This window comes from Sciurus vulgaris (assembly GCF_902686455.1).
Source record: "Sciurus vulgaris genome assembly, chromosome: 4".
In the NCBI taxonomy this organism is placed as follows: domain Eukaryota; kingdom Metazoa; phylum Chordata; class Mammalia; order Rodentia; family Sciuridae; genus Sciurus; species Sciurus vulgaris.
This window is the reverse complement of record NC_136464.1, coordinates 183,342,263-183,355,330: the sequence shown is the minus strand read 5'-3', so window position 1 is coordinate 183,355,330 and position 13,068 is coordinate 183,342,263. Positions and strand designations below refer to the sequence as shown.

The window sequence follows — 13,068 nt, the reverse complement described above, 5'->3', positions numbered from 1 at the left end:
AACAAGTAAATGCAGGGGTACCTTCATGTACAAGGTATGAAATTTCCAGTTTCAATCATTTTCAGATCTTTGATGTATTTAAAAGTTTTCAAACATTTCTGCAATTAATATACACATTAACATGTGAAATTAAATAAGAATGACTGTACTAATATGTGAACATAATTTGCATGTGTTTGTGAAAATATCTGCCCTTCAAGAACACATCTTTCCACCTCTAATACACATTGAAGAGTTGCAGATAAATTTTAGGATGCAAAATCTTGAAGAAAATCAGATGTACTTCATTAAAGGTTGTTTTTATTCTATTTTCTGAATTGGAAAGTTATCCTCCCAAGATTGACACTTTCCTTGTTGGTTCCATATAACCACAGATGGCAGCCAATGTTTGTAGCTGTTCCACTGGTTTACTTCCCTTGATTTTCCACTTTATTACTTAAAACTGATGGAAATAATTTTAAGATAGAAAATATTGCTAACACTTTTTCAAAGGTAGATGAAGGAAATCAATCCCAAAAACAGGATTTTGTTATGTAAAACAAAAGTGGTCTGGTATTGAAACTTACTCCTTGCAGCCAATAATCATTTGCCAATTCTGGGTGAGGGAGGGCTAGGAACATAAGAGAAAACAGAGTCCAACATGGCAGGTCCATGCGGGCTGAGCTGCCTGAGGAGCAAGGAGGCCATGGCAGGCTGTGAGCACTGAGAATGGGCACATCTGCATTCTAGAAACATCTGCTCTGTGACTACCAGGTAAGAAATGGTGCAGGTGGTTCACACCAGGGTGCAGAGATGTGAGCAGGGAAGAGATTAATTGAACATGCATTTAGGAGAGAGAACTGACAGAGTTTTGAGATCCATGTGAGTTAAAAGAAGCAGTCAAGAATAAAACCTGGAATCCTACAGTCAACACCACCACCCACGACTCTGAAGTGAACAAAGGCAGGCATGGTCATGAAGAGTGGACATTGGAGGCTGAAGAGAAATGGGCAGGGTTCTAGAACTCAGACCAAGACACCCAGGACATTCAAGAGATGCTCAATGAACAGAGGCTGCATAGGCTTGGGGCTCAGAACAGTGATGTGGGCTAGGGACACACTGTGGGCCACCAGCATACAGCTGTCAAATGACATCAAGGAAGACTGGGGAATTCGAGAGAAATAAGAGGAAAGAAGAGAGAATGGGACTATGTGGGAGGTCTGAAGAGCATCAATATTTAGGCAAAAGCAAGCACCCAGGCTTACAGGAAGTGGGGTAGAGAAACAAGGCAAGGAATGAGGTTCCTATGGGAGAAGAGCATCATTGAGTATCAGCTCCACTGAGATACATCCAACCTCCACTAAAAACTGAAGTCAAGAGACTTCCACCACCGATATGGGTATGGAAATGGCCTCTCCCTCTCTAACTCCTGAAAGCAAAATGAGAGAAGAGAGAGATGCACGTTCTCCAAAATTACCATAAGGGTTGCAGAAGTAACCGAGGTCACAGTGGGGCTGAGTGAAGGACAGCCAAGCCCGTGGTGAGGACTGGTTTCCCCCAGGCCGGAAACCAGTCCCCAAGGGTGGGGAGCAGCTCACACACTCAGCATCACCCACAGGACAACCCAGGAAGCTTGACTGCTACCTGGAGGAGCCTGGGAAACTCTTAGAGGAGACAAGAAACTCATTCAGTTAAAGGAGAGAAAATAAACATGTCCAAAGCAAAATGAGATGGAAGTGCATTTAGAATTTGAGAAGAAATAGAAAACTGAAAGATAGAAAAAGAGTAAAGATTCCCATCATGTATGGAATTGGAAGCTTGGAACAAGAGCTGACACTGATTTTAGTCTTACAAAGGATGGTGTCCGGGGAAGGTTGGTTGAGTGTGGCTTTGCTGACTTCCTATGGCTGCTATAACAAATGATCCCAAACTTGGTGGCTTCAGACAATACTGTGAATCATCTCGCGGTTTCCAGAATGCTCTTGGTGGCAGGGCTGTGTTCCTCCTGGAGGTTCCGGGCAGAGTCCATTTCCTTGCTGGGTCCAAGTTCCAGAGCCTGCCCGTCGTGCTCCTCCATCTACAGCCCCTCTCCACCTGACAAGCTGCTTCCCAGCCCCGTTGCCTCCTCTGAACCCGGCACTCCTGCCCCTGCTGACTAGGGCCTGGGTGATCACACTGCACCTACCTGGTCCTTACCACAATCCTAGGAGCTAAAACTCAGTCCCATCTTGTCAACTCCCCTGGGCCAGGCCATCTCAGTATTCAGGGATTAGGCTGTGGGCATCTTCATCATAGTCATCGCTCTGACACATCAATAATAAGTGTGGAATTTTAAAGGTAATAAAATAATCTTCAGTGTATTCAAGTGAGAAAGTTGAAGTCACTGATGAGAAGAAAAATTCTTTTGCCTTGGTTTTCTTCAAAGTGCTTAAGGGCACCAAGAGACAATGGTGAGATTCCTAGGACACAGTCAAGTGAAGAAGGAGGAACAGAATTTTCTACCCAGTCACCCGCCCTTCAACTATTAGGACTACCAAGAAATAGCTGTGGTAATGCAAATGTAAGGTGAGCATGGCTTTTGGCTGCCCTTTAAGTAAACCAGCACAGACGCAAATCTAAGCCAACACCGCAGGAAGGAGAGAGACTGCACAAGGACCTGTCACTAGGGTTGAAACTGTCACCCAGAGACCAGACAAAACACATGGGAGAGCATATCAGCAGAGAAGGAGAAGAGTGCTTTGTGGCTCCCCAGTGTAGAAATGACATCAGTAACAAATATTGGGAAGTAGAGGGCAAGATATATTAATAGTAAGTTGCCTCATTTACAGTAGCTGGGGCTCAACAAATATGAAGTGACAGATCGCATAATGGAAACATAAAACTTTAAACTACATAGATAAACATTAATAAATATCATACTGCTGTCCAAAAATATATGGTAGTAGACAAAAAGGACAGAAGAAATAAAGAAGAATAACATAAATAATCTCTTAGATCAGAGAAAAGAGTCAATAGATACTATCCAAAAATATAATTGTAGATGTCATATTGAAGTTGTGAAAAATGGCAGAGGAGAAATGTCAAAGAATTAGTCCACTGAATCAACAATTAAACTGTTAAGGAAGGATATAATCAACTTTGGGGGTGTGTGATCTAGTAAGAACCTATTCCAAACAAGGGAGTGTTTCATGCAGAAAGACAGGCAGCAAAAACTCAGTAAGAAATCGCCGTGGTACTTTTTCTCACCTGCCTTCCATACTCGCCTCTCCAGTTTGGCAGCACGCATGGAGATGGAGACCTGAATTCCTGGTGGTAGTTTGTTGTGTCGGTGGTGCAGTATATTCACCTTGCTCACAAAATATTAGACCATGCATTTGGAGCTGTCGGGAGCTCCTCTTGCTTCCCAGGCTAACATCAACCAAAAACACTTTTAGAAACAGACAAGCCCAGCCAGTTGAAGCCTGGGACAGAAGATAGGTAGGCAACAGACTTGTCAATAATCCTGGAGGAGGACACTAAGGAGGATGACTTTGGAAAACGCAGGCTTTGAAAGGCTATTGAATGTTCTCACAGAATCTGGAGTGCAATGAGCATGTCAGGAGCAGACATCTCCTCAAAAGTGAGCTGGGAGGACCCCAGCCTTACCCCTCTGGCTGATTTTTGGGCTGAACAACTTCGGTCCACAACAATAAACAATAGAAAACTGCAGATGGAGCGGGGGTGGTGTCTGATTTCCAGAATTACCACCTTGGATATTCAAACTGATAAATTTTCAACAAGAGTTTAATGCATACAGAGAAACGAGAACATTATGGAGCAATTACAGGAAGAAAAAAGTGACAGAAACAATCCCTGAGAATTCCCACACACTGAACTCACAAGATGAAGTCTTTAAATCTCTTAAACAGCTAAAGAAAACCATGAATAAAGAACTTAGGAAAATGAGGATAATGATGTATAAATATGGGTAATTTTGATTGAAAGGTCAAAAGTATTGAAAGGAGCCAAATAGAAATTTTGGAGCCAAACATAAAATTACTGAAAGGAAAACTACCACTAAAGAGGTTAAACTGCAGACTTGAGCAGGCAGTGCAGAATCGGCAAAGATGATAGCAGAATTCAAGTTACCCAGCCTGAGAAGCAGAAAGGAAAAGTCACAGAGACTCATGATCACACGAATCCAGGATATGAAATTAATTATAAATTGTTTTCCTACATACCAGTGATGAACAAGTGGAATGTGAAATTTAAAACATAATGCCATTAACATTAGCACCCCCAAAATGAAATACTTGTGTGTAATATAAAATAAATGTGCAAGATCAGGATAAGTAAATCTACAAAACTGATGAAATAGTCAAAGAGGAGCTAAATGGATAGCTATTCAATGATCATGGATAAGAGGACTCAATATTGTCAAGATGTCAGTTCTTCCCAACATAATCTATAAATTCAATGCCATCCTAATCAAAATTCTAGCTAGATATTTTATGAATATCAACAAACTGAGTCTACAGAATACGTACAGATGCAAAAGATCCAAAAATGCCAATGCAATATTGAAGAAAAAGAGCAAAGTGGAGAATTAATACTACCTGACTTTAAGACTTACTGAAAGGCTACAGTAATCAAGAGAGTGTGGTATTAGTGAGAGAACAGACCAACAGATCAGTGGAACACAATAAGAGCCCAAAAATAGTCTCACATAAATTCAACTGATCTTTAACAAAGGACAAGCTAATACAATGGAGAAAAAATAGCCTTTAAAAAACATAGTCCTGGAACAACTAAACATTCACATGCAAAAAAAAAAAAAAAAAAAAAAATCCAGACTCAAACTTCATCCATCATAAAAATTAACTCAAATAGACATTATTACCCTATGTACATGTGTAACTGCACAAATGGTGTGACTCTGCATCATACACAGCCAAAGAAAAGAGAAGTTGTGCTCCATTTATGTACAGTGAGTTGAAAAGCATTCTACAGTTCTGCATAACTAATTAGAACAAATAAAAATAAAAATAATTAACTCAAGACGGATCGCAGATCAAAGTGTAAACCACAAAGCTATAAAACTCCTAGAATATAACATAAGAAAATCTAGATGACTTTGGGATTGGTGGTGACTTTTCAGTTATGACACCAAAAACACACACCAAAAAGAATTGATAAACTGAATTCATAAATATTAAAATTTTGTGGTCTGCAAAAGATACTATCAAGAAAATTAAAACATGCAACACATAAGTGGAGAAAATATTTCCAAGAGATATATCTTACAAAGAACTCTTATCCAAGAAATATGAAGAAGTATTAAAAATCAACTGTAAGAAAGCAAACAACCTGATTTAAAAATGGGCTGAGCCCTTCACAGACACCTCACAAAAAAAGATATACAGATGGAAAATAATGATATGAAGAGATAATCCATATCATATGTCACCAAAGAAATGAAAATTAAAACAATAATGAGAGAGCATTATATATCTATTAGAATGGCAAACCCCCAAATCCAGCAAGGAACGTTGAGCAATCGGAACTCTGCCTCATAGCTTTTGGAAAAGAAAAATGGTGGATCTGGTTTTGGAAGATTTTCTTACAAGATTCAACATATTTTTATCATATGATCTAGCAATCACATTCTTAGTATTTAACTAAAGAAGTTGAAAACTTGTGTCCATACAAAGACCTGCACTTGAATGTTGATAACAGCTTTATTAATAATTACCAAACTTGGTACCACCCAAATAGGTGAATGGATAAACTGTTGTACAGCCTCACAATGAATATTACCCAGCACCAAAAACAGAACTGAGTTATCAGGTCATGAAAAGACATGGAGGAAACTTAAATGCACATCACCCAGATAACAAGTGACTCCAAAAACATTTGTACTGCCTCTCCATTTTTCTTTGAACCAAATCTGCTCTAACAATAAAGTATTTAAAAGAGTGAATAAAAATTAACACATCATTCTAAGATACCATTAAGCACACTACCATATGCATTATGGTAGTCACAGAGCAAAAAGAAAAAGGAAATTGAAAAAAAAATATGTAGAAATAATGGCTAAATTATCCCCAAATTCAAACAGTCAAAAATCTACACTTGCTAGAAGTTCAATATACTCTAAGTAGGATAAACACAAAGGTATCCACACAAAGGTTCATTATAATCAGGTTACTGAAAGACAAAGAAAGGAAGGTACCTTGAAACATCAAAAGAGAAGCAATCTTTCAAGCACAAGTTCAGTTCAGTAAGATTAACAGCTGAAGTCTCATAAAAAACCATGCAGACCAAAGGCAACAGTAAAATGCAGTCACAGTACTGAATGGAGAAACTGTCAGTCTGATGTTCTACATCTGCAAAAATAGTCATCAAATGTAAAGGATAAAAATATTCCTAACTGAATAAAAATATGGTAGTGCATAAGCAGTAGACCTAGCCTACAAAAAATGTTAAACAGAGGACTTCAGATTGAAATAAAAGGATGCTAGTTAGAAATTAGAAGACACATGAAGAAACAAGAACATAAATAAACATAGTGTATGGATAAATATAAAAACCATTGTCATTGTAGTTTTAGTTTGTAACTTTCTCATTTCATTTCCTCTGTGATTTGAAAGAAAAATGCATAGAACAATAATTATCATTCTATGTTAATAACCACATAATTATAAGCATATATTTTGTGACAACAGCAACATAAAGAAAAGTTAGGTTGTAACCAATTCAAAGCACATTGTTATAAATTTAGGGTGCTTATTAAAATTGCCAGGGTAAGAATTAAAATAATAGCAAAAATGCAGGTTAGTTAGGAAGAATATGATGGCATACATGTAAATGTCTATTAAACACAAAAGACAAAATAATAAAGGAACTGAGAAGCAAAACATAAACATAAAATAAACATTATAATGACGAATTACTCTTTCCTCATTAGTAATCACTTTAAATATAAACGGGTTAAGTTTTCCAATTAAAATACAGAGATTGACAAGATGGATTATATTTAAAGAGAAAAGTAGGTGATCCATTAATATGCTGGCTACATGGGAATCACTTTAGATTCCAAAACACAAATAGGTCAAAAAAGTAAACAATGGAAATTGTGCATTTTGCAAATAGTAGCCAAATATTGCTGAGGTAGCTATACTGATATCAAACAAAATAAAAATTAAGCCAAAAATTATTATAAGAGACAAAAGATGCTGAAATAAAGATTTTACCCAAATGCCCATAGACTCACTATTCACAATAGTCTAAAGGTGGAATCAATCAAATGTCCATCAGTGGACAAATGGACAAATTATGGTTTACATATAATGGAACATTATTCATCCATAGAGATGAACCAAGTATTAATATGTGCTGCAACATGGATAAACCTCAAAACAATCATTCTAAGCAAAAGAAGTCAGATGCAAAAAGCCACATATGACACGATCACATTTATATGAATATTCATAGAGACAGAAAGTGGACTGGGGGCACTGGGGGCTGGGGAGATGGAGAACTGGCAATAACTGCTGATGGATGCAGGGTTCTCTTTGGAACTGATGAAATGGACAGGAGAGAACGGGGTTGCAAAATTCTGTGAATGTGCTAAACGCTAATGCATGGTGCACCTCGACTTTGTATTATGTGTATTTCACTTCAGTAGGCAGATGTAGCTATAAATACTAGAGCCCAACACTCAGAGAAAGACAAGCAAACAGTCTACACAGCAAGCACCCCGTTCAAACCACAAAATACAAATTATTTGTTAAGATGTAAAACTGCACAATGTATCATAATATTAAATCAAAACAGACTTCCTAAATTAGTGTGAATGTGATTGCATCACCCAGCAGATGAGTATCACTTTAAGATGAGGTCAAAAATAAACCCCAGCTCTGTTGCGTGAACATAGGCTCATGTGAAAAAATTTCAGGAAAGTAAAAAATAAAATTTCGGAGAAAGTCATACTAAGGAAATGTAAATGAAAAAATAAAGTATTTCAAACTCAAAATCAAAAAGACATGATGAAACTCAAAACCTGTATAACATAATCAGCTAGAAGACTGAATGAAAGACAATATTCCTGTTTGTAACAGCATCTGAAAGGATAAAATTGACATGTAAAACTATGAACAAGATATATGAAACACATAGAAGAAAATTCCAAAACACCATGAAGGAAACAGGAGAAGAGTGAAAAAATGTAAAAATATATCATGTTCTCTGACAGATTTGACTAGGACTCCTGTTATCATGACAGAATATTCCATAATTTAATTTATAAGCATAATGGGACTCAACAAAAAAATTAGAAGACCTTTTCCTTTATCAAAAGATAAGCTAATTCTACTGTAAAATGGGGAGTAAGAAGAACATGGAATTCTTAACCATAAGGAAAAAATTGACTCACCAGATGGCAATATAAAGCAGAATAACAAAATTGCATTTTGGGAGTTTTGAATAGACAGATAAATCAATATAATAGAAAAGCAAAATAAGTAATTAAATAAAAGTTGATAAAACCAAATTGACTCAAATATAGGAATTTAAATTAACATTAACATTGATAAGCTATGAACTATTTAACATGAATTGCAGGCACAATGGATAACTGGGTAAAAAAGTACATTGGTTGCACATCTTAAATTTTATGCCAGGATAAATAGCAAATAGATTAAATACTTCAAAGTAAACAATGACAAAGTCATTAGAAGGAACTGGGGAGTCCTTGTGGGTGCCTTTGAAGAGTGGGGAGCCTTTCAAATCACAACTCAAACTCCAGAATCATTAAGAAAACACTGATAAATTCCATACACACACAAAAACATCCACTATATGTTAAAAAAATAAAGGGCAAATTAAATTAAGATAGAGAATGCTTATAATTCACAACTGGAGCAACTACTGTTTAGCATGTAAAGAGCTCACAGAAATCAATTTATAAATGACCAGCAGTCCAATAGGGAAATGGAAGGATTATGAACAAGACAGGAACTTATGAACTGACAGGAAAGGAAACTGAAATACAAATGGAAAATGACAAGAATATAAAGACCGAAATACCCATTGTTCTTAAAGTATACGGAAAGGGGCCCATGAGTTTCAGAGTAAAGGAAATCAAATTATGAGACACTGATTTTTTTACCAGAAGTTCTTCTGTTGCCAGTGGTAGCATAATACTCGGGAACCCTTACAGAACCACTTGAAAATAACTGCAAATTGAAAAGGTTTCTCACACATACATAGACTGACACAGGAAAACTGAAGAATGTACAAACTTATTCCTTGATGCATAATCATTGCAAAAGATTATCACTATGTCTATTGGTAGGAAACTGAATAAATTATCTTCATACAATGTTAAACTATGCAGCTTTTTTAAACAACAAAGAAAAGTGTCTATTGACAAAATAACTGCAATATGCACTGCTAAGTAAAGAAAATTAGTTATAATTTTGTTTTCAAATGCTGTTACAGGTACAGAACATTGTGTATAGTATAGGGAATGGGGACTCAACCATATTCTAATTTCTTTGTGTTTGCTGACAGTGTTGACGTCTGCACACGGAACAATAAAAGAGGTAAGTGGGAAGGGAAGACTGAAAAGAGAGCAAGAATTTTCAACTCACACTTCTGTGCTTCTCAATTTATCTGAATCATGTGAATGTGCTATGTATTTGAAAATTAAAATTCTGAAAAAAGAAACAGAGAGGATCTTAGTCTACTCTAGGTAGCTCCCTCTTGCCTTTTGCTATTTTTCCCTCAAAAGTATGGGACGTTGGTGTGGCAGGACTGTGGGCTGAAACCTCTGAAACCGTGGGAGGAAACGAATCTCTCCTCTTCTGAGTTGTTTTTCTTTTTTGTCACAAAGATGCAATGCTCAGACAGACGGAGCAACCGCAGGGGACTCAGAAGCGCCCATGAGAAGAGCCCCTCTTGAGCCTCCTTGCCTCTGGGATGGGTAAGGTGACGTCGTCTCGAGACTCTAGATCCCTCGGAGTGCAGCAACATGATGGTTTATCACCTTTTCCAAGAAGCCCCGTGCACCAGTGCGGGGAAAACGTCTCCCCGGCTGCAACGCTTGCACAACTGACGCTCTCTCTGATCCGCGGGCTGCGCAAGGCCTCGGTGCGCTCCGGAGGTGCTGGCCCCGCAGGGCAGATGCGGGCTGGAAGTTCCGCTCCCCGCAGGGCCGCGCCCAGGACCGCGTGCTTAAGCCGGGGCAGCCGCCGGCTCTCCAGGGAGGCTGCTGCCCTCTGAAGGGCGCAGCTGCGCCTGGGCACAGATGCCGCGCATCGCGCAGGAGCAGCTTTGTTTTGGGGGTTTTTGTTCTGTTTTGGTTTGGTTTTGGTTTTTGGCCAAATGTGTGAAGTAAACTTTTCCAAGAAAAAAATTTTATTGTACCTTTGGTCTTTTGGGTATTCTTCTGGCTTTATTTAAATTCTCAGGAAACAGGAAATAGTTCATTTTAGTGCAGTACAGTCACAGGAGTGTGTGAAAAACTGAATTACAGAAGTCAAAGTTATTTCAGAGTAGGACTTCTCAGATTCAATGGTTTGTTAATGTGCCTTGTGACTTCCAAAGGGAAATGTACGCGGGATGCTGTGTTCCCAAATTACCGGAGAGTTAAGACCCCCATTTCAGGGACCACCTCCCTGAATTAGTATTCTGAGTCACACATTTTGGCAGAAGATGCTAAAAGATCATTCTCCATGACCTTGTTTTTGGCCATTATTACAGAAAATACTTCTTTAGAATTAAAGCAAACAGAAACTTCAAGTAAGTGAGAAAGTTTAAAACACTCTATTCCTATGAGAAAATGGCAAACTATCAAGTATTAATTTGACATTAGAGGGCTATCACAAAAATATATTTTATAAAATACATTAATCCTACTTCCATTTCCATCTATTATGATTTCCACAACCAAGTATAATAGAATTATCATTTGTGAACATGGTCTTCCATCATTATAGAAGCTGACATGGTTTCTAAATAATAGAAAGTTAAATTTGATTTAGTATGGATTTAGTTTTATTGTATCCTAATAATTTACAAACTTCTGAATATTAGTGCTTCCAAGGCAGTTTCTGTTTACTAGATAATTACTAGTCTAAATATTATTCCCCATTCACCTTAAATGAATTTAGTTGATTATATTACATCTGATTATAAGAAGTTTCAGGTGGTTGGCTGGAGGTGCTGTCGAAATACACTTTTTACACTGGGAACTTTCAAGTGTGACTGTACTGGACCGAGTCATGGCAGACACTACCCCGCTATCCCATTACCTTTGCGTATAGTCGGGGTGTCGCTGTCTGCAATCAGTTGCAAGCAGTCTTGGGTAACTGAAAAGCAAAAGTTCATCATTTTAATTACTTGAGTCAGAATGACAAGAGAACTAAGATGACTGAAAATACAAAGTCACAATGGTATCCCAGGAAGCTGTCAAACACACCTTTTACATTGCATGCCGGATGTTAGTCTTAAAGTTACTTTCTGAGATCTGCCCATTTACTTTAATATCTATGCTGGAAATTCATGCACTTTGAAACGCTCCACACTGTTGAGGCACAGCAAGCATGCCACTGTGGAGTTGAATTTAAGTTGCTTTAAAACAACAGCTGCGTAGAAAGCAGATGTGGTCATTTTGTTTTCAAGTCTGCACCAAATAAATGAAACAGCTAAACTTACCAGATCAGTTTGAAACAATCATTTGTTGAAACATAAAACACAGTAAATAATGACTCACTGCTACTGGAAATACATTAAGGTTGAGCCTACTCTAAAAATCAGGTATTGTAAACTAAGGTTTAGAAAGTGTAAATGGCTTGTTCAGGACCTCAGAGACAGAAAGTGACCAGACCAGAATTTAAATCCTGCTTGTTTCACTTGGGAGCCAAAGTCAAGTTTCTTTTGGCAAAATTCTTTGGACAGAAGGGAGAAAGGGGAACTTTGTTTAAAAATAAACGTAAGAACTTTGTGAGACTGCGCTGGCAGTAAAGCTCCTGGGGCCCACCAATTCACATCCCAGATCACATGTGGACGATTTCCTAGGTTGTTCAGAGCAGTAGATAACGACTGCCTTCAATGAAGAGAAAGGTCTCGGGGAAGCCGAGGAAGACCATGTCCTGCAGGTTGTGTTGTGAGATAAAAGAAAAGCAGTAAGAATTTGTGGAAAACGATCCTAAACCTAAGTCTGCAGGTTTCAACTGAAGAAAATACTAGCTTTTTTACTCTTTAGCAAAACCTTTACACTTCATAAACACATGCTTGTCCACGTGTGTATTCTCCCAAGTGGACACAGTGGGGAAGCCTGCCTCGCCTCAAGCGGAGATTTCTAACAGTTGAAACGTGGCATAATGGAGCACTGATTCTGCACTGCTCTGCTGCCCTTGAAGGAAACTCTTCACGGGTGGTAACGTTAAAAAGTCTGCTGAGGAAGTCCCCTCCGTATTAAAGGTGGAAATATAACATCAAAAATTACAATTTCCTCATACAGTGTGGAACTTCTCCAACCTATTTTTATGCTCATCTGATCATTTTGACTGTAGCAGAGTGTTTTGGTCTCCTCTGCGGACTCCTTTGCTGATCTTGTGGAACAAAGGTGGCCACATCTGTGCCACAGGGACAGTGCACTTCTTGTGGCTGATGCTCGTCTGTGACAGTCCTTAGGAGCATCCCAGTGTGCAGCAGAGTTATGATAAGGACAGCTGGAAAGAAGGACAGAACACAGCACAGCACATGGCCACTGAGCTCGCGCCCGGGCGCCTGGGAAGTTGAACGGAAGCCACTCTGCACACACTCTCACTTGTCCAATAAGTCCTCTTACTCACCATTCCCAGGACGTGGCGGCCAGCCAGAGCACACAGAGAGCCCTCTAATCTTTCCTCACCCCAAAGAGGGGAGGATGCTGCTCGCAGGCCGAGGCAAACCTGCCGGGTGCCCCGCCTTCCTTAGCCATGTGCACACATGTACGTTGTGGAGATTAAGTGGAGTGGCGTGTGCCTCTCTCCTGGCAGCTCACTGCAGAGCGGACCTCATCCAGCAGAGGCAGTGGTGGCAGTGATGGTGGTGGTATTACGG

The 13,068-nt window shown here is 38.8% G+C and overlaps 1 protein-coding gene across 1 annotated transcript in view; it reads right to left on the bottom strand.

Moving 5' to 3' along the window:
- Positions 1–13,068, bottom strand: part of TNFSF13B (TNF superfamily member 13b) — a 33,018-nt gene that overhangs the window by 10,864 nt on the left and 9,086 nt on the right. The window contains 1 exon segment of the mRNA XM_079137502.1: positions 11,274–11,330. Coding sequence (XP_078993628.1) covers positions 11,274–11,330 — 57 coding nt within the window.